This window comes from Channa argus, chromosome 2 (assembly GCF_033026475.1).
Source record: "Channa argus isolate prfri chromosome 2, Channa argus male v1.0, whole genome shotgun sequence".
In the NCBI taxonomy this organism is placed as follows: domain Eukaryota; kingdom Metazoa; phylum Chordata; class Actinopteri; order Anabantiformes; family Channidae; genus Channa; species Channa argus.
The window spans coordinates 1318733-1341516 of record NC_090198.1 but is presented as its reverse complement, the minus strand read 5'-3'; the positions used below and the strand labels follow the sequence as shown (position 1 = coordinate 1341516).

At 39.6% G+C, this 22784-nt stretch overlaps 1 protein-coding gene across 2 annotated transcripts in view; it reads left to right on the top strand.

Moving 5' to 3' along the window:
* adamts17 (ADAM metallopeptidase with thrombospondin type 1 motif, 17) overlaps window positions 1-22784 on the top strand; it is a 117635-nt gene that overhangs the window by 45338 nt on the left and 49513 nt on the right. For both annotated transcript variants that reach the window (XM_067493821.1, XM_067493814.1), the window contains exons 9-14: window positions 5279-5419; window positions 8442-8592; window positions 9502-9603; window positions 9732-9877; window positions 15015-15184; window positions 18169-18296. In XM_067493821.1, coding sequence (XP_067349922.1) covers window positions 5279-5419; window positions 8442-8592; window positions 9502-9603; window positions 9732-9877; window positions 15015-15184; window positions 18169-18296 — 838 coding nt within the window. The remainder of the gene's footprint in view (window positions 1-5278; window positions 5420-8441; window positions 8593-9501; window positions 9604-9731; window positions 9878-15014; window positions 15185-18168; window positions 18297-22784) is intronic.

The window sequence follows — 22784 nt, the reverse complement described above, 5'->3', positions numbered from 1 at the left end:
TACACAAGCATGTACGCACACACACACATACTCTCACTCTCTCTCTCTCTCTCTTGCTCGCTGCCAAGAAGGATTTTTCTGTGCATCAATTAGAAGTTACAGCGATTAGGTGCTGAGACAAACGCTGAGCTCAGGCTTCTGTTGTGGTTTTAAGTTTTCAAAGAGCTATGGTTCAGGGAGACATCATACTACAGTATATATACATATACATCTTTATCAAGTAATGTTGATGCTAACATTAGATCATTTTTTAAAGTACAAATAGTTAATTACTAAAGTACAATATACAGGTATCTGTACTTAAACATGTTATCATCTGACAACCTTTCACTCTCTATATTTTAATACTAATATCTGAACTTCCTACTTGTTAAATTTTCAAAGGCTTGTTACTTTTGTAATATTGAATCTAAGCTGTTTTTTTCTGTATAATTGTTCTCCAGTTGGTATTGACTAGTAGCTACAGTACGGCGTGTTAACCTCGACAGCCCAGCTGTATTCTAACTCCAGTGTAGTTATATTTCTAAGCTACAATAGCCTCCTTACATGTTTACTTGAAACTTATTTGAAGAATTTGGTCTCTGCGATTCTCTGACAGCAACAGGCAGCTGTTTTCAGTGTGTTGGTAAGAGTATCAGTTTGCAGACAGGCTGGGGCTTTTTCTAGGCAGTGGCCAGAGGTGCATGTGAGGAGTCTGACCCCCCACAAAGCTCTATATATTTTTTAATAATGCAATAAATTATTTAAAATGTTTTATTTCTCTACTCTGACTAAAATTGTATAAATTAAAATAGCTATGCACACTGTATAATTTTAGTGGAAAAAGGCAAAATCAGAACCTTCCCAGATGGATGTTGCTGGTGTGGTCTCGATCGAATTCATTTTTACCTTTAATTAAGGCTTAATTACACCTAAAGTGAGTTAATAATAATAATAATGTTTCCGTTCTGTTGCTGATACTGAAAACTGATTGGCTAGTTGTTTATTATTTTCAGTTTATCACTATTACTGTTATTTGACGTTAGATGATTTATTTATCTTCAAATTATGTTAATATGGGGGGCTGGTGGCTCAGTGAAGGAGCATTGGGATGGGATGCAAAAGGCAGTGGTTTTGAATCCCCATCCCCCATCAGGTGTAGCCAAACCTAGAGCCACCTTGGTGCCCTTCCCGAGCCCATATTAAATGGGAGGGTTGCAGCAGGAAGGGCCAAAACCAGGAACAGGCCGAAAGCTGTTGTCCAGTTAAAATTTGAACAGAAAAAGCTGGTAGAAATGTAGTTTTTACTGTGAGTACGTTCCAGAGTCTATTTTACTTTAGAACTTAGGCACTACTGCTACTTTAACCAGTGACTTAACTACATCTGTATCTGTACTTCTACTGGAGGAAAAGTGTGTATGTTTTTACCAATAAAAACAAAGGACAATTAAAGTTTTGCCCTTACGCTTTACTTTAATGGGTAAACATCAGAGGTGGTAAATACATTGTTGGTATAGTTCCAAATGAACAACATTTAGCCCAACCTGATATTATAGATACTCTATACACACTGTGTTACTCATAAATTATTGAGTGTAAGAACAGCATATAACACAACACATGGAGGAGAGATAAAGATCCAGAACCCACAGTTCTTACTGCATGATGGGAAAAATAAACTGTTCTTGAGCTGGATATCTATGATGGACAAAGATCTGTAGCGCCACTCAGAGGGCCACGGTTGAAACAGATGGAGAGCAGGTTGAGCTAGATAGGTGAGGTATGATTTTACCAGTCTTTTTTTATTTTTATTTTTATTTTTTCAGTAAATCACTTCATGTCAGGGGGGCTTTGATTCTTCATGACCCATTGACAAATTAATGCAGTTTTTGGGGGGCTGCCATACCAAACTGTACATACTGTATGAGAGAAGAAAACGTAGGATAGGATTTAAATCTATGTTCAGATCCTGGGTTTTGAATTTGCTGTGCTGAATATAGTCCTGATAACACCAAGTGACAGACTGAGCTGCATGTTTCCTGTTTTTGATCCCCATTATACTGGTATTATCAGGGTAGTTAAACTTAAGAGGGACGTTCCTAAAGTAGATATCAACCATAAAAATGAAGTTGAATTATCAGGGAGGGCAGAATAGTCTGAATCTCAGGATGACAGGAATGGCCTTAGTTTTTCAGGTTTTTAGTCATCGGCTGTTTTTGGCCTTGTTGACCTGTCTGTCTGATAGACTGAATAACTGATTCAGGTAAACTGGTTCACTGTTTATTGTTAGGTAAGCAGAGTTTGTTGTTACAGACTTATATGTCTGTGAGTTTGTGAATATAGGTAAACCTTTAATATAAGAAACTTTCTCATTTGCTGTCACCTTATAGACATTTGTGCTTTACACCACGGTCTTGTTAAAAGTTCCACTGAATCTCATTTTTAGCTTATTGTCTGATGGTACAGAGCTACATCTTGATTAAAGTGAATTAAACAGACCACCAGACTTAAACTAGCAGATTAAAGTTAAGTGAAAAAGTTTGTCCTTTTATGTAAAACGGCAAAAATATTAAAACAAAGAATCTTTCTTAATCAGCATATTTAAATCATATTCAGTTACTTCAGCTTCTGAAGTAACAAAAATGCTAAAGCATTGTACAAACATAATGTTATTGTAAAATAATAAAAAATATTAATGCCAAAGTTGCTTCCTCCTTGATAAACTTTTTAGGTAATTAACTTTAATATGTAAAATCAGATGTCTGATCTTCAGAACTACTGTCAACACTTCATTCACTTCATCATTGGGCTTGTACTGTACTGTAATTCCTCGTTGTATTGTTAGTGAAAGAGTAGGTTAAATAAAATGAACTCTAAATAAATTGATCCAAGCATTATATGGCAGACAAAGGGAGGAACATATGAAGTTTTAGATTACAACCGATGAATCAACTTTTTAAACATTTTTATACACTTCTTGACAAATTTTGTTGTTTCTGATAATAAAGGAACATTTGTACTAGTTAAATGTGCACCAATTATTGAGTTGATGAAACAATTTCATGAGATGCAATTCAAACTTTTGCGCTCCACTCCTCCGTCCAAAAGAGTCTGGCACAGTTGGTCAGATTGATGGCACTAATCTATTTCTTCTGCCTTGAAGGTATTACATCATCCTGTGTAAATAAGGAAAAATATTATTTCGGAAATATATTTTTATGCTTTCATTTCATTTCTGTAAGAAACAGTTTCTGAGTATTTATCTAGCAGATTGTTGTCTTTTAATTTTCAAATGTAGGTCATGGTTTTGGGTGGAAACATCCAAAACAACCACACTGTGCCAAAGCGAAGTCCTCTTTGTTAATGCATTGTGTGCACACAGATGGACTGAGAGTAAGGAATCTTCAGAGCTTTCCTCTGGCTCCAACTCTGCTCCATTAATATGTTGCAGGTGTGTTACTGTTACATGTGCTGCTGGCACAAGGGAGTTCACTGCATTGTACTGGTTTTACAATTAGTTGGGAGTGTGTGAACTGTAGCTATTAAAAATGCAATTAAAAAAGGTCTAAATTACCTATGTTTTCCTTATTTTCCCCTTAGTACAGCACTTAACATTCTATTTTTGCTCTTAGACAAAATTATCTTCGGTTGCTGGGGAAAGAAAATATTCCTACACAACATGACAAGTTATTTTGGGTGCTGATTGTAGTTCTATCACAGGACGACATGTTAGGATTAGAAACAGACACATGTAGACTAGTTTATAGTTTTAGAGAAAACACATCACAGCCATGTGTTACTGATACCTTTTTATTCCCTGTATGCTGAAATCTGGTGCTAATTATTACAGATTCATTAAATACAACAGTCAGTTAAATTACCTTCTGGTAACTTTACTGCCTGGAGTGACATGGAATTTATCCCACAGCATCAAAACTCAGCAACATAAGCTGTTTAATGTCCTCTCCTTAGAGTACAGTAGGGCAAGTTAAACACAGAGTAAGTGAGGCAGCACAACAACTTAAGTGCATTATGTAAGGGTGTCAGTGGTGTTCCAGCAGTGGGGAATCTGGATGGATCTGCACAAAAAATAAATAAAATGGGAAGGGAGTGAAGTGAAAAATGCTGCTGTGTGGGCTGCTGGACTGTAGCTGCCATTTCTCCTGCCTTTGCAATCATTGAGGTGAATGAAGCAAGTTGTAGTAGAGAAGATCTGTCCATAATCTGTAACCTCTTGTCCTATTTAGGGTCACGGGGGCAGGAGTCTAACCCCTGTCATTGTCCGAGAGGTGGGGTTTACTTTGTACAGGTCTCCATTCTATCTCAGTGCTAACACAGAGAGAAACACGCAGACAACCATTCACACTCACATTCAAACCTACAGACAATTTTGATTCACCAATTAACCGAACATGCATGTCTGTGGACTGTGGGAGGAAGCAGGAATAACTAGAGAGACCCACCAAGCACAGGGACAACATGCAAACTCCATACAGCAAGGCCACAGTTGGCGGGGAGGTTTAAACCAGGGACAATGTAGCTGTGAGACAGCAGCGATAACCAGTTTCCCACCAGGGCCGACTGTGGCGCAGGAAGGTAGAGCAGTTGTCCACCAATCTCACAGTTGTTGGTTCAATCCCTGGCACCTCCGGTCCTTGTCCTTGAGCAAGACACTGTACCCCAACTTAGTTGCTCCCGGTTGGCCAGCTGCATTGTTGTATGAGTGTGTGTGAATGGGTGAATAAGAAGCAGTGTAAAGTGCTTTGAGTCCCAATAGGTGGAAAAGCCCAAATAAGTGCAGAACATTTACCATTTACCATGATACATAGAGAGTACTCTCAATGAACAAAACAAAAATTTAAATCAAAGGATTCCATCACTGTCACATTACAATACAATAAAGACAATTTACAGTAAAAATGAGAGAACTTGTCATTTGTCCTAATCCAACAAGCCTTCTCTTGATTTAAGTCTTGTTTTTGTCCAGGAACAACACTTTTATAAAAGACAAAGGAATTTTCCTGGATACACACATAAATTAGAGATTAAATGTATCTGAGGCTGCCTGAGACAGAATTATATAAAAAGCACATCTTACTGATCTGGCCATCAAGTTAACCCTGTGTACAGAAGGAACTCTGAAAAAGAAAGTACAGCTTGCAAGTTAAGGATTACTCTGGGACCTAAACATTATGTGTCACTTATGTAAAAATTCTTCAAAAAACATATTTTCTCGGTACTATGACTCCTTTGTTTGAGAACAGGACTGTTTGACACAGTGCCCCTATCTTGTCTTTAGCATGGGAATGAGCCATGATGATGACCACACCACCTGCACTGGTCACTCCCACATCATGTCTGGTGAATGGGTAAAGGGAAGAAACCCCAGTGACTTGTCGTGGTCCTCCTGCAGCCGTGATGACCTGGAGAACTTCCTGAGGTGAGATACAGTAGTTCCAGTTAAAGTCTGTGTTGAAGATGTTTTTTATGCTGATGTTATAATGAGCACACTAAATAAGTTTGATATGCTTCCTGTATGTCCCCATGTCATCACCTATCTGGGCCTTTTCTTATGCAGCCCCGGAGTGTTTTCTATTTCTATACACTTGGTATTTTGAATCAAACTTAACTGAATCACCTCTTACACAGTAGAAGAAATCCTGGAACAGAATTAGAATGAGCTGTGGTAGAACCTGGGGTGAGCAGAAGACAATATTTAATTTTAAGTTGGTCAGAGAAAGAAATTAAGACTCAACTAGAAAAAAGCATAGGAAAACTACAACATTCATTAAATATGGACTGAAAATTCAAATAGAGAAAACTACAGTATGCGCCGAATCGACAATATGGATACGTCAGAGACAAGGCAATTTAAAAATCACAAAAACAACCTGTGTAGGCAATGTTCACAGGTCATAGGTCATGTATATAGTGTGCTTACAAAATTGTAAGGTAAAACCAGGACTAACTGGATCATATGAATCCAATTTAACCAAAACATGAAGCCTGGATTTTTTATTTATTTATTTATTTATTTTTAACGCTCAACACGGTACTGTAACTAACTTTCTTTGTTCATCACTTGTAAATCACTTGGTCAACTCAATTCAATTCAACATTATTTATATAGACCAGATCACAACAAAGTCATCTCGAGGCACGAGATTATACAAATTTCTAGAGAAAACCCAATAAATCCAACTTGAGCAGCACTAGGCAAAGTAACCAGTCAGACTGCAAATATTTAAATAAAATCTGAAAATGTTCAACTTCGTGCCTCTTTAACTACATGTGACTATTGTACTATAAATCTTAAATTGTGGGGTACAGAAGTGAATGAAAAGATAACGGGTCTTTGCTGAGCTTAGGAACTCCGCTTGGGATTTGATGTTGTCTGTTTAATGCTTAGTTAATGGAGAACTCAATTAGGCTCAATGCCACAGACAGAGCAATGTGGTTTTATAGTGGAAAGTGGTGAGAGGTGTTGAGGGGTTTGACTGGCACAGGCTGGGGATCACACTTCAGGAGGGGTGAGACCACCTCAGACTGGTTAGGTAGGTTTTAGACTGTGGCAAACGCAGGTGAGTGGCAAATAAATGCCTGAGATAGTGGGGCAGAACAAGTGAATAGAGGAGATGGTGATGGCAGATGGGAGGAGAGAGTGATAGACACAACATTCCAAAAACACAGTGGGTCAGGGTGATCCAAAGTCTGTGATCAAACCAATGTCTACAAATCAAAACCACAGGCTCCAATGTCCAAAATCCAGAATTCCAGGTCAGAGAGAACACAAGATATGATAATGATCGGAGCAGAAACAGGTCGTAAAGCCACTGGATCTTCAGAAACAGGATTAACAGGCTAGAGAGATGAGCACAAAAGGCAACAAACAATCTGGAAAAGGAAAACTGGAGACAGGGTAGAGAACAGGTGCACTGAAGACTGAGCAAGAGATGAAGGAGATGTGGTGAGTGATGTTGTGGGTTGTCGATAATGGATTTCCAGTTCTGGCTAGTGATGGGAAGTTCGGCTCTTTTCAGAGAGCCAGCTCTTTTGGCTCAGCTCCTAAAGAAGAGCCGCCTCTTTCGACTCCTGAATGGCTCTTAATTTAGATTTTTTGTAGGCCTTTCACAGGTCACACAGCGCACCACTCTGTCCTCTACTTGTCACTCTTTTGACACTCTTACTAGCTCCTCTGCCAAGTTTCCTGCAGTGTGTCTGTCTGTGAACTCAAAGCAGTCCAGAAGCTGAGATGTCATCTTGTAATTTTCAATGAAATGGCAAGTGACAGCCATGAAAGAGCATGTGGTTCTGGAGGTCCAGCAGTCAGTTGTCAGGCAAACTGATGGAGCTTTTTTCACACTTTCTTGCCATAATGTGCTTTCTGAGTCATATAGTTTAGGTATTGTTGTTTGGGACAATGTTCTTCTACTGGGTAGATTGTATGTGGGATTAAAAGTTTTGACAAAACTTTTAAAACCTCTGTCCTCCACAAAGGAAAAGGGTTGGAAATCAGTAGCTAACATTTTAGCCAACTCTTCACCAATACTGTGCTGTTTGGATGGGGTCATCACTTTGGGTATAAACTGGCTTATTTTGCTTTGAGTTGCAGTAGGAGAGGTTGTACCTGCATGTGTGGGGAAGCCAGTAGATGCTGCTGCACTTGCTGTTTTTTGGGATGAGACACACCAGGATCTGTAGATGTGCACTAGCTTGCCCTCTCTCCTCTAACTGCACTGTAGGATGGACAATTCTCATAAGTCTATGCAGGTTTGTGGTGGATCCTGCTCTTAAAGTAATTTTCATCTTGCAGTGAACACAGTCTGCTTTGCTGTTTCCATTGTCATTAAACTGGAGCCAGATGCTGCTTCTCTTTCGGCTGTCACTCGGTTTCAACTACGCCAACACTACGTCAACTCACACACTCTCCTCTCCGCTAACTACCAGACAGTTAACATCTCAGCACCCCCCTCTCTGTTTTCACATGATGGTATGAGCCCATATCCTCACATCTGATTGGCCGCGATGCCATTGCTGACCAATCGAAACAAAGTTCTGCCTTGAGCGGGGCTCAGGCTGAGCACTGAGGTAAGCAGCGAAAGAAAAAAAACTTCAGATTCAATACAAAGCATCGGCTCTCAGAGCCGCATCTTTTGCGCATGACACATCACAAGTTCTGGCAGATCCTAAGATTCGGAGGAGTTGAAGATCATTTTGCTGGGCATTAAAGCCACTGAAATATACATGCCAATCAACATCACACTAAAAGGAATCTTTGCTTTTTGTTCATGTTGTATATTGCTTGTGTCATCCCAGTGCTTATCGCCGTTTAATTTAAAAATAACTTTGTTCAATTCTGTCATACAAGTCTTGTTTGGATTCAGATTTGAAAGTGAAAGTAAGTTATAATTTCAGTGCTAAGCAAACAATACAAAACCTTCTTTTTTGTGTTATTCAAACAGGTCCAAAGCCAGTGCCTGCCTGCTGCACACAGACCACAGGAGCCGTTACCAAGTACGGCTTCCTCCCAAGCTCCCCGGCATGCACTACAGTGTGGACGAACAGTGCCAGATCCTTTTTGGAACCAATGCCACTTTCTGCAATGACATGGAGGTACAACTTTCTGCTTCTCTTCAGTGTTTATAATATATGCAATATTGACACCCATATGTATATGTGAACGTCTATCTTTGGGGCGAATACTGCAAAGTCAACATGCACAGCTCTCATTTTGCCCAAAAATTCACTCCAAAGGCCAACGGAAGCTCATAAAACGTCAGTAGGCCTACTAACCTATACAGACTGTGGGTCTTTCAATAGTACAATGTTACATACAATGTAAAAATACTCATTTTGTGAGAGGCAGAGGGATTTCTCTCTGCACCTTACTCACATAACAGAGTGAAAAACAGGCTATGATACAGTCTAACAGATACTTTGGACAAAGGTTTAGATTTAACTTGGGATCCCACATAATAAGGCAAAGCATACATTTATGAATCAGAATATACAGAAAAGAAACGTGGAATAAAGGCTTACTGATGGGTGCAAGGGACTTACATATTTTGAAATATACTAGATGTAAATTGTACTAGATGAATGTGCAATGTTATCGTGTTGGGTTGAGGGTTAAATTTGCATCCCCTTATATGCCATTTCACTGTAATGGGAAGGAAACTTAACCATAAAGCTAAGCTAAGCTAATTCGATATCAAGTTCAGCCAGTACAAATGTAAGATAATACCTAGACCTAACTGTACAGTTAGGAAGTCAGTTTTATAATTCAAGCTTTAAAAACAACTAAAACATTTCTTTACCAGACAATGTGACAAAGAAGATGCAAAAGCATTTAAGAGGACAATTTTGTTAAAAAGGACAACAGCGGCAGCAGAGAAGTTAGTGTGATGACTCTGTTGTTGTGATGATGGAATCTTACTGTCAATAAATGTGAAGCTGAATATCATAAAGTGAATATTAGCATTAATGGGACAATGTATTTCTGTGTGTGTGTGTGTGTGTCAGCACCTTATGTGTGCTGGTCTGTGGTGTCTAGTAGAGGGAGATGTATCCTGCAAGACCAAACTGGATCCTCCTCTGGATGGAACAGAGTGTGGTGCAGACAAGGTAGAAATGCTTCACTCACTCAATGCTCTCATGCTTCTGGTAGACATCTCCTAACTTGCCCAAATGATAGTGAATATAAAGTATTTATGGTGTGTGTCTGTGTGTGTGTGTGTGTGTGTGTGTGTCAGTGGTGCAGGACCGGCGAGTGTGTCAGTAAGACTCCTATCCCTCAGCACGTGGACGGTGACTGGAGTCAGTGGAGCCAGTGGAGCATGTGCAGCAGGACCTGTGGTACTGGGGTCCAGTTCAGACAGAGGAAATGTGACAACCCTCCGTATGTCCCCCCCCGCTCTCTCTCCGTTTGTGTATGTGTGTGTGTGTGTAAGAGAGAGAGAGGAATTTTCAAAATCCTTCATTTACATGTTTCCTTTCATATAAACAGGCTAATGAAGCCTTCACAAACTGAAAGGTTTTACTAACCAACACAAACTCAGCACAACAAGGGTCCAAAACAGAACGTCCCCTTATTAATTAAACATGGCACCTTTTAGAAACCAAACAGCATAGATAACTCATTCTTTTATTTAGTGGCTGTGACCAACGGCTTGTCTACTTTCAGTTATTTGAAACATGACTGAAAGTAGATGGGTTCTCTTCATTGTGGATTACAATAAAGAGAATCATTAACTTGATGTTAATTAGATGGACATGAGCAAACGTCAACATGAATATTTGTAGTGCAGCATGAAATTCTGCTTTTAGAAATCTTCACCAAATTCCACCACAGTCATTGGAACAAAGGAGTTCACATAGCTCACATAGACCAGAAAGTAATGGGCCTCATTCTTTGTATATGGAAAGAAATGTTCTGACTTTACACATAAGATCTATGCATATGCAGAACTATTGTGCGCACTGGCCATTTTTGATCTTAACAGTGTATCTATATTAGTATATCCAAATCATTTTAAATTATGAGGCCTCTGCATATAATGTTCAATCTGCATACACTAAGGCATTTTTAACTTTAGAAAATACATTTGCTGAGATGTGTTAAAAAGAAACGAGAAAGAATGGCCCTTAAAGCTAGAAAGTAAAAGAAAGTCATGACAATAAAATATTTTATTGTGTCTGTGGTTTTTATAGTTATTAAATACATTTGGCCAACATAATAGTGAAGTAATAATTTTAAAGATCATTTATTGCAGCCTTTTTATTTAATGAATATGGTTTTAATGGGCTCTGCCTTTAGTTAAAAGTTCTGAGTGTGTTCTGTGTTGCTCAGTCAGAATGTCGGATTATTGGAAAAGCACCAAACTAGGACATGAGATACACTCTATACTCAAGTACTGTTTGAAATTTGTTTGTTGGTTTCACAGGTAGCTAAGTTTCTGTCATTTTTCTTGAGCCTGCTGATTTAGTCTGTTTTTAATACAGTAATCACCGAGCGTTCACACCTTTGACCTAACAAAGACACACTAATTAGTTTGGTTTCGACGAGGGGGCGGTTTCCCTTGTTGGGCCGGAGCATCAGCGGAAGCATCAGGCCTCCTTGTGTGAAGACCAGAAAGTCACTTGCATCTCGTGAACTGTAAACACTTTTTTGATAGGACTTTGCTTGGATGTTTTATCCTTGACTAAAAATTTTGCTGCCTTGTACCTCACTTGTAAGTCGCTTTGGATTGTCTCTGTCCCATGTCTTCAAGATCCGCTCGTCCCTCAGCTTCTAATCTGTGGCTCACCGAACCGATCCGTGAGCAACGCACCACGCTCAGGAGTCCTGAGAGGAAGCGACACAAATCCAAGAATCCTTCTGATCTTGCTGAGTATCTGAGGATCTGTTTGGATCTGTTTCGCACAGTGTCACCAGGGCAAAGATTGAATACTACCCGGAGAAGCTCAGCAACACTACGGACACCAGAAAGCTGTTCTCCACTTTTAAATCACTCATCTACCCACCTCCACCTCCACCATCTACCTCTCTCACTACTGAGGACTTTGCCGACTTCTTTACCAACAAGGTGGCAGCCATCAGCTCATAGTTCTCTTCTCCAGACATCCAGCTAACTTCTTTCTACACTGCATCGCTCTCATCATTTTCAACTCTGACTGAGGACGACGTATCCACCCTCCTCCTCTCTAACCATCCGACCACCTGCTCTCTGGATCCGATCACTTCCACTCTCCTTAAAGTAGTTGCACCCGCAATGCCAGCTAACACATCTCTCACAACAGGCACTTTTCCGACCTCATTCAAGCAGGCCCAGATTACCCCACTGCCTTTTCTTGATCCGTCCCTTGTGGAGAGTTACTGACCTGTCTGTCTTCTTCCATTTCTGGCCAAGACAATGGAACGAGCAGTCTTCAATCAACTCTCAGACTTTCTTTCCAAGAACAACTTCTTCGATGTCAACCAGTCTGGCTTCAAGAGGGGTCTCTCTCTCTCTGACTGTCGTGGAATATCTTCGAGCTGCAAAAGCCACAGGTCAGTCTTCTATCTTAATCCTACTTGATCTATCTTCAGCCTTTGACAATGTGAACCATCAGATCCTCTTGTCCACACTCTCTGACTTGGGCATCTGTGGATCAGCTCTAGCCTGGTTCATTTTTACATATTGGGACGAACCTTCAAGGTATCCTGGCAGGGGCATCTTTCTCACTCTCATAGCCTCTCTACTGGTGTGCTGCAGGGTTCAGTTCTTGGTCCTCTTCTTTTTTCTGTCTATACTACATCCTGGGTTCTATGATTCGCTCACATGGTCTTTCCTTTCACTACTATGCTGATGACATACAGCCCTTCCTGTTCTTTCCACCAGATGACTCCACTGTCTCTCAGACATCTCTACCTGGATGAGAGAGAGACATCTTCAGCTCAACCTCTCCAAGACGAAAGTCCTTGTCTTCCTAGCCAGACCTTCGACTCAACACATCAGCATCAACATTGGCTCTACAGTGATTATCCCCACTAAATTGACCAGAAATCTGGGGGTCATTGACAACCAATTGAGCTTTAAGGACCACATCTCCTCAGTCTCTAGGACATGCTGATTTGCCCTCTACAACATCAGGAAGATCACATCCTACCTCAAAGAATATACAACCCAACTCATTGTACAGGCGCTGGTCATATCTCAACTTGATTACTGCAAGGCTTTATTAATGGGGTTACCAGTATCCACAATCAAACCCTTGGAAATGATCTAAAATGCAGCAGCTCGCCTCATTTTTAATCAGCCAAAAAGGACTCATGTCACAGCGCTCTTCAGATCTCTACACTGGCTTCGTGGAGGACCCTGTTGTAAGAGATGAATTGATGACTTGTGTAATAGCTGGCATTAGTGCGGGTGCAACTACTTGAAGGAGAATGGAAGGGATCGGATCCAGAGAGCAGGTTGTTGGATGATTAGAGAGGAAGAGGGTGGATACGTCGTCCTCAGTCAGAGTTGAAAATGATGAGAGCGATGCAGTGTTGAAAGAAGTTAGCCGGATGTCATCGTCTGGAGAAGAGAACTAATTATTTGGAGGAGAGAACTGTGAGCTGATCCTTGTTAGCAAAGAATCCAGCAAAGTCATCGGTAGTGAGAGAGAGATGGCGGAGGTCGAGGTGTGCAGATGAGTTATTTGAAAGTGAAGAACAGCTTTTTGGTATCCGAGGTGTTGCTGAGTTTCTCCTGGTAGTATTCAGTCTGTGACTGTGAGAAAAAGATCCAAGCAGATCCTCATACTCAGCAAGAGCAAATAGAGTCTTGGATTTGCGCCAATTCCTCTCCACACTCTTGAGCATGTTGCGTTGCTCACGGATGCAGTCGGTGAGCCATGGATCAGAAGTTGAGAGAGAGCGGGTCTAGAAGACATGGGGCAGAGACAATCCGGACATGATGAAAGTGTTTTGCAGAGACTGTCCATGGCTGCATCGAGGATGGAGAGGTCCTGTTTTTGGGGCAGAGTTGCGGAGACCAGCAAAGATGGGTCCGGGTTGAGAGACCTGAGGAATGTTACAAGTGTGGTGCGAAAATGCGAAGGTCTAAGGACTGTGAGTTGAATGAAGAAATGAAATGCAATAAGGTGAACACCTGACTATGTAGCAAAAGCTGGAATGAAGTCGGCCTGGTTCACTGCAGACTGGTAGCTCCACAGGGCAAGAGAAAAACAAGCTGTTGACAAAGTGGTCCATGTGAGAGTGCGCAGGTGCAAACATGTCGTCTTCTAGTAGGACGCCATGTCCTGCTTCTGCGGAGGAGAATAGGGATCTGCTGAAAACACGGGGTATAACACGAAAACGACTTTCCGGAGTAGAAAAGGTTAATGTGAAGCGAAGTAAAGGATGTTAGAAATAAAGTGCGTTCTGATGTCCTCCCTCGGTGGACTCGTGCAGGTAGACTCGCTGTTCTTCACACAACAACTGAACACGAGCTGATGCTTCCGCTGATGCTCCAGCCCAACAAGGGAAACCACCCCCTCATTAAAACCAAACTAATTTGTGTGTCTTTGTTAGGTCAAAGGTGTGAACGCTCTGTGATTACTAAGCTGAAACTACCACCAACAACAGACCAAATATCCAATTCACCAGAAGAGCAAAACTTTCTACCTACAGTTCTTAACTCTATTAAACACAGACTAAATCAGCAGACTCAAGAAAATGACAGAAACTCAGCTACCTCTGAAACCAACAAACAAATTTCAAACAGCACCTACTTGTTGAGTATATCGTCTGTCCTAGTTTGGTTTGCTTTATAGATAAAGATGTGTTCTGAGGATGTGAGGGCAGAAGGTGTTGTAGCTGCAACAGTCTTGTTCTTGTCACTTTATGCTGTTTCTATATTCTCTCTCTTGAGCAGTTTTTAAATTGTAATTTTTCATAATAGTGGCTTGGAAGATTATAGTCAAGGTATAGTCTTGACTTGTCATAAATCTAACTACTGTCTCCAAAATAGTTATTGTTAGAGTTTCCAAACTACAGCCGCCACCTGCTGTTATGCTGACAAGCATGTTGGTAGCAGCACCTCTTTTTTCTTTTGTCCTTTCGGCTTATCCTGTCAGTTCAGGGTCACCACAGTGGATCATTGTCCGCATGTTGATTGGGCACAGTTTTACGCTGGATGTCCTTCCTGACGCAATTTCTACCGGGCTTGGACTGGCACTGCATGTGAAAGAACTAATGTGATCAACAATTTAATGTGATCAACAATTTAAACAAAGATACATAACAATAAATAAAGTCAGAAAATTCCTTTCAGCGTGCAAATGCTTCACTAAAATCACCACTAAGAGAAAGAGAGAAAGAACTTTGACCTGCTATAACATTTTGGCTCAAAAAGAAACTTCATGTCAGCACAAATCCACATTTGTAACATTTGAAGTAGCACACATCTACTACCTTAAATGAAATGATAATACAGTTGTCTTTTGCCAGTTCCTTTCCTGTGTATCTGAAATAATTTGAATCGCTGTGTGTTTGTGTGTGTACTAAGGCCTGGTCCTGGTGGGCGACACTGTCAGAAGGCCAGTGTGGAGCATAAGGCCTGTGAAGGTCCTCCCTGTCCCAAGGGGGCACCGAGCTTTAGAGACCTGCAGTGTCTGTCCTACGATCGACACGCCAGCAAGAAGAAGGGCAGCATGCTGACTGCTGTCATTGATGATGGTGAGATATGCTTTCTTTGGAGCAAAAACACTTTTACATTCAATCATTAGTAATATTTAATCATTCAATTTTAATGTATTGCCTAATTAATTTGCATGCCACAAATTTATAAATATGCCAACAACATTTTAAAAATACATGTGGTTTCTGGAATCTGTAAAGGGCTAGTTTTAGGGATGGACCCATTAAGGTGCTTGACACAACTTCTTAGTTTTAATATAGTTTATTATAGCGTGTTATTGTTGGTAAGGCAGGATGACGATGTGGTTAGCCCTCCGACTCGCTAGGTGGCGCTTATCTCCGGTCTATGAGGGAGGACACACAGATGGGTACTTAATAACTTTTGTGAATTGGAGTCCGAACAAAAGGTAAGACTTACTGGAGTGCGAGAGGAGACAAGCCGAGTTTAGAGGGGAGGTAGGGGGGTTACGGGGAAGAGTGGAGTATGGTCCTTGCAGTGTGTACGTGAAACGTAGCCGTGTTGGGTGTCCAATCCCTGACGTGAACAGAACTCCAAAAACCTTAGTGACACAAGCTAAGTGACTTAGCGACTGTGGCGCAGGAAGGTAGAGCGGTCGTCCACCAATCTCACAGTTGTTGGTTCAATTCCCGGTCACATGTCGAAGTGTTCTTCAAAGAACTACGTATGTAGAAGATACAGCAAGGGGCTTTAAAGTATGTGGCCCTTTGGCAATGAAATATTTCTTGAGAAGCTGTGTTTTGTTTCAATGTCTGTAAATTCACACAAAAACTCTGATATAGCTCAGAGTTTACTGAATGTTGCCATTTTGACTATAGTTGAGTCAGTGTAGATATGAAGCTCCAAAAAGCTAACTTTTGTTAGGGGTAGTCAATTTTTCCAAATTTTACTTTTTTCTACCATCAGTCAATACTGACAGCACTTTTTCAAAGCACTATATAAAGACTGCATTACTAACATGCATCTTGGCCAAACATTTAATCTCACCTCCAAAGCTCACTTAAATCTCCAAAACATTTCATACATGGCTCTTAATAAGCTTGTTCGATCAGAAAACTGGCAACAGAAATACGCTCTGAAAGAATACATCACACACATTACATAAATAATGAAATTTCATCTTTGAAGCTTGAATGACTTTTTACATAAGTAACTTTATTGACTGTACATAAAAAAAATTATCAGGAATGCTTCAATATCCATTTTGTGCCTAGTCTATTGTCAGTTACTTGTAAAAATCCCTCCATCCATCCCGAAGAGAATGTTTCCCATGCCATGCCCAAGTTTATCACTCAGTGTGATTTCCTACCTGTGAAGCTCAGACTGGCGTTTGACTGCGTGCTCATGCGTAACACTGATTATTGAAGCAAGCGTCATGGATTTCTGCAGTGTAGATGTTCACCAAAGGGATTTTGGAATTTGTGAATATTGTAAATGCTAAATGTTCTGCACTTATATAGCACTTTTCTACCTATTGGCACTCAAAGCGCTTTACACTACTTCTTATTCACCCATTCACACTCACAATCACACTCACAATCAAACCACCGATGGTGGAGCTGCTATGCAGCTGGCCAACACTCACCGGGAGCAACTAAGTTGGGGTTCAGTGTCTTGCTCAAGTTACTGACTTATGTGCTTTGAAAAAGTGCTGTCAGTATTGACTGATGGTAGAAAAAAGTAAAATTTGGAAAAATTGACTACCCCTAACAAAAGTTAGCTTTTTGGAGCTTCATATCTACACTGACTCAACTATAGTCAAAATGGCAACATTCAGTAAACTCTGAGCTATATCAGAGTTTTTGTGTGAATTAACAGACATTGAAACAAGACACAGCTTCTCAAGAAATATTTCATTGCCAAAGGGCCACATACTTTAAAGCCCCTTGCTGTATCTTCTACATACGTAGTTCTTTGAATGATTACATAAATATTGAAATCAAAACTTAGGAATTAGTTTTCTGAATTACAAAAAAACTAGATTCTATTCTCAGATTTTTTAAATGATTCAACTCTTATTTCATATAATTGAAATATATAATACAAATTATTAATACTCACCTAGATAGACACAGTTTTAAGGTCTGATTCAACCTTTTTGCAAAACTCTAAACACATTATCCCCAACAAAACACAAGTGTCCCTTTCGTGATTGAGGTTAAACCTAAAATGAACACAGGATAAAAGGCAGTTTAAATGGGATGTGTGAGCTGGTTTTTGACTTCTGCAGTGGAGGGAAACAATTGAGGAGGAAGAGGACTGCAGGTCTACTGCAGTTCATAATTGTCTTTATATTTGCTGGTTTTCTAGTATACATAGTAACATCCTTTTATTAGATACAAAAATAATCTAATATGATTATTCATACATACATTTTTTTGTCCTGCTATTTTGGGAGAAAAGTGTTTTTTTTGTGTGAAGTGTGTAATGACTGCTGTGTAGTGTGTAGTGTATGTCATTTAATAGCAGTGGTTGGTTTTTAGCAAAAATATATTTTTGAGGTGATATTTGATTCTGCAAGGCCAGCCAGTCTGAGTTTTGTGCTTATTTCAGGAAAGGTTTTTTATCAATTCAGAAAAACTGTAATATATGGAATATCAGTTTTTGTATTTCAAATTTAATTTGCTGAGACACCGAACCTGAAGATCAGAAAAATAAGGCACCATTTTAAGTTGAACAGTCAGGAAAATTGGTCTATTGAAATGATCAGTGATCTGTGTCACAGACAGTTCTTATACCCATGACCAAAGATGGGTCTTTTTGGTTTGTTTTTGAGCACACAACAAATGCACTTGTCCCTTGGGGATTGTATATTAACTTAGTTAAAAGGCTACAGTACCAGTGTGTTTTTATTGATTAGTGTAATTTAGCTTTTGACATGTTTTTCTTTGTTAGTTCTGAATAACATTGGAAGAAAAGACCTTTCTACCTTCTCACTAGTTAACAATCTTGCAATGCGTCCTTGTAATCCTTTGTGCATGTGTGTGTATTTGTGCCTGAGCAGAGAAGCCGTGTGTGTTGTTCTGCAGCCTGGTCGGTCAAGAAGCACCAGTCCTGATGGCTGAAAGAGTGATGGATGGGACGCCCTGTGGATCATACGAGTCTGACCTGTGTGTTAATGGGAAGTGCCAAGTACGTACACACAGTCACACACACACACAAGCGGATAATTTCAATTTAATTGAAAGAATGGTTCATATCAGATACAATTCAATATCCTTTGGGCTGGTGGCCTTACTGCTCTTTAATCCAAGAAGGAATAATTCCTCACGAGCATTTTCGCTTTGCATGCTTAAAGTGGTACTGTCATTAATCCTTTTAATTTAGCTTTCCCCATCACTCAACCACTGCCTTCCCACAAAGAAGTGAGCTGTCAACTGAGCACCAAGCTTCAACGCCCCATGCGTTTGTCATATACAACCTGGGGGAGCTCAGGCTCAGGGGGTAGAGCATGTTGTGCACTATCTGCAGTAGTTCAATCCCCAGCTCCTACAGTTTACATCAAATTGTCCTTGGGCAAGACACAGACTATCCTCACATTAAGTCGGATAAATTTATAACCACACCGGAGTTTTCTTCCCTTTAACCAGAGCTTTATCTGGCATTCTACCAATCAGTTTTTGCAGATGTTCAGGTGCGATATCCCCTCAATTGATTGATTGAAGTGCCTAAGCAATTACTAGAGGATTCCAACAGCTACTTTGTTTGCTTGGGGTCATTGTCCTATTAAAAATTTGCTTATACCCAGTCAGTCCTTGCCCAGAGTGAATGCCATGCCTCCTCAGTATGGAGTGGTATCAATGTTGATTGAGGATGTATTGCACACAATGCAGATAACCTACTCTTCCATTACCAAAGCATCCCCAGATCATCATGGGTCCACCTCCATGCTTCACTGATGGTTTTAGTTGGGGATCTATCATCTTTTGCTGAGTTCTGTGCTTGACAGTGTATCTTTGACTCATCATTTATCAAGATGTACAGTTACAGTCATCTAAATTCCACTGGTTGTACATCTTGGCCTAATTAGCCAACTTTAGTAGGGTTTTTACTTAACAACTCTGTCCATGAGATCAGTTGACCTGTATGTTAGGCCCCCTGAGATAGTCTCACACACAGCATCATCACTCTTTTACATGTATCCATAATTTCTCACACCCTATTCTCACTATTGTCTAGGCCATAAATCATGATTATGTACACAAACAGCCCTTATTTATTTTTATTTTTTTTTGTCCTTTCGGTTTATCCCATGAATTCAGGGTCGCCACAGCGGATCATTGTCCCCATGTTGATTTGGCACAGTTTTTTGGATGCCCTTCCTGACGCAACCCTCCCCAATTTCTACTGCTAGGGAGGGGAACGGGCTGTTCAGTATCTTGCCCAAGGATACTTTGACATATACCCGGGGATTGAACCACTCACCCTGTAGTCCGTGGACAACTGCCTTTACCAACTGAGCTGCACAAACAGCCCTACTTTCTTAAAAACCCTTTCATTCCCAGTTAAAGACATTACAATGCTCACTCATAGACACCACAACACTCCATAAAGTAGCATATGCAAGACAGAACAGAGATGTGAATGAAAAAGAATTTTGCTTGCATATTAGCAAAAGTGTAGTAAAAGAGAAATGTTAAGCATATGAATCATAATGATGTGTGTGTGAGACAGTATGAGATATAAGTATAAGACAAAGAAATAGTGTGTGTGAGAATCAGTGACAAGGTAAAAACAAAATAGTGATGCATTTCACTTTACTTTGATTGTAAGAGACAATTATTGTGTTAAAGAACTTGAGTGGGTTTATGTGAGAGTGAAGTGAAGTGTATGAGAATATGACTGAAAAGGAAGTTAGTTTGATTAACCAGGAAGACAGTTTAAATCCTCATTCTCTTACAGCCTAGAAAACAAAGTCTGTAGCTTGTAGCACTGCTAGCTTAATAGATTCACAAGGTCATTTTTTCCCTTTCTCTCAATTCACTTATATGCATGTTTTTATTCTATTATAAACTCATAAAAACTCAGATCAATTGAAGTGAGACAAACCTCTATGACTAGTTCCTGATTACCTCCAGTGCTATGAACTGGTCCCTTCGGTGGTCTACAGTACAACTTACTATTTCGATTTGATGAAGAATTTACAATGTTCAAACCCCCAATTAATTATTGTGAGTATTTTTATTAGGCTATTGGTTAAAGTTCTGTTCTTTTTAATACACAAACTGTTAATGTAGTAATGTACTTTATGGCTTTATTTAATTTTACGTTGCAACCTATAACATTAGACTGCAGTGAATATAGTACAAAACCTATACCCCAGAAAACACAGTAAGGAAACCACTAAAATAATTATTAATTCTCCCTTATTGTTCGTCACAGTTATAAACTGGCCATTTTTTATAGGCACATTTGAAAAAGACAGTATATAATTGCATTGCATCTTCACAGCAAAAACATTATTAAAATGTAAACTTTCTAAGGCCTGAGTGACAACATCGTTCCATTTCTCACTGTATTGGTCTGGACGTAGATTTTGCAGACATTTCTAAATCCCAGGTACAAGATTTTTGCAGTGACCGCTTTTACTTCAAATACCTTAAACAACTGAGAAACACAATCTGGTTCATTAATAATGGTTGCAAGTGTCTGGGTATTTTTCTCCCCACACGCATATATAGATGGGGATCATCATCGAACTTGTGAGGTTGATGATGTCATCGATGACATCATTCCTGGATGTGTTGATGGCTTTAGTTGGACCATCATATACTTCCAGTGCCTCAATAATAACAGGCCATTAGGTGCATTAAAACTGTTTTGCACTGGTTTACAGAGCTTTGGGCCTCCCTTAAGAATACAGAGTGACCATGATATGGAGAACACAGGGGTTCCCCCGTATATGCTGTTAAATAGTTGCAGGGTCATTCCTGTAGACTGCAAAAAATGTTTTCATTAAATTACGTAATTGCTAATGAAACAGTTCTGAACAGGGTTCCAAGAGAAAGTAGACCCACTGAATGATGACATGGCACAGAATTAGGTCTTAGTATGTAGGTCTAGTGCATTTTCTTAGTGAACGGTATCAAACTTGATCAGTGGACAATGCAGCAAATGTCTAGTACACGTTTGGTTATTTAGAAAGAGACTGAAGGGTAATATTCAGATTGTATTTGCACTAGTGGGCATTTATGCTCAAAATAAAATAAAAATTATATTCCAACTACTTGAAAATGTGCCTTTAGTTGATCTGCATATTTCTAATCTTTTAAAAGGAAAGGAAAGCTGTCTAATGCAGTCATCCTCAATAGGGTTCTTCAAACAATATTGTCAAGTTATTCTCTACCAAATCCATGTGTTTTACCTAATGCAAAGTCCATGCTGCCCCCGAAATCCTTATATGTGTCAATCAGTGGCAACGTGAGGCAGTTGATGCAAGTGTTTGGCATAAGCAAACAAAGTTTAGGGCTTAAGGACGTGCAAGAACTCAACCGACGCCTGAGGTAAAAAGCCAACTGGAGGGATAAAGCTAGGATTTTACCAAGCTTGGATGGTCCCTCTTGATAATTTAGCTGAATCATACCCAAGTACCACGTACCACAAGGAAAACTTCAAAAGACAAAAAGAGACTGAAAGTAGAATATAGAAAAAAGGGAGAGATTAACAGAAGATGTGATAGAAAATTAGAGAAAGAATACAATAGTACAGGAGAAGATGGAGAATTTCAAGAAAAGTAATAAAATGAAAATGAGTAAATGGGAAAAAAGGAAGGATAAAGAATCAACCAGAGGAAAAGGTCATTTAGATTCATCCTCTGACAATGATTGTCAGTTACAATTTAGTGCACAAATGAAAACAGCACTCACATGAATTTGGGAGACAGCATGTGAGACAATATCATGCCTAGCAGCAGTAACATCATACGGGACCCTCCAAAATGGTACAAGTTGCCATTTCAGCCAGTCATTTCAGCTGAGAGTGGAGATGGTTCGGGGCAATATAAGGGCCTAAAACTGTCTGGAAACATTTAAATAGCATCTAGAACACCCAGGTTCTAAATCTAAAAAACCACACATATGGAGAAACATGAGAAGAATACAATTTTATAAATTAGACTGATAATTATCGTTCAACCTAGTGTCCTGAAACATTTGGTATATACACAGCTGGGTAATATGTATAGCTAATATTAGCTTTTTGGATGAGGAATGAAGATACAGTATTTTTAGGAGTTTTGCTCCAGAGGCACATTGCTGTACTATATCATCTATACTATATTAGTAGTTTTTTATTTCTTTAACCTGCTTCTTTAGTCATCACTGTTTGGTTAAGAAATGCATCACTGCAAAACTACACAACTACTAATTCAAACTTTCTGCCTGACTGATGGATATTTACTGTACATGTAAAAAGTATATAGAATAAGAATACACAGTTTAATTTACTGTAGTGTAAATAGTATAACAGCTTAAATATCTAATTATATTATCAGCAGATTTGTGGATCACAATTATGTCTTAATCTTTAGCCTGTTTGGCTCTGTTTTAGGGTACAGCAGTGAAATCATTGTGCTTTGCTTTAAGAGAAATAATTATACATTATCTACTTGCACATCGGCAA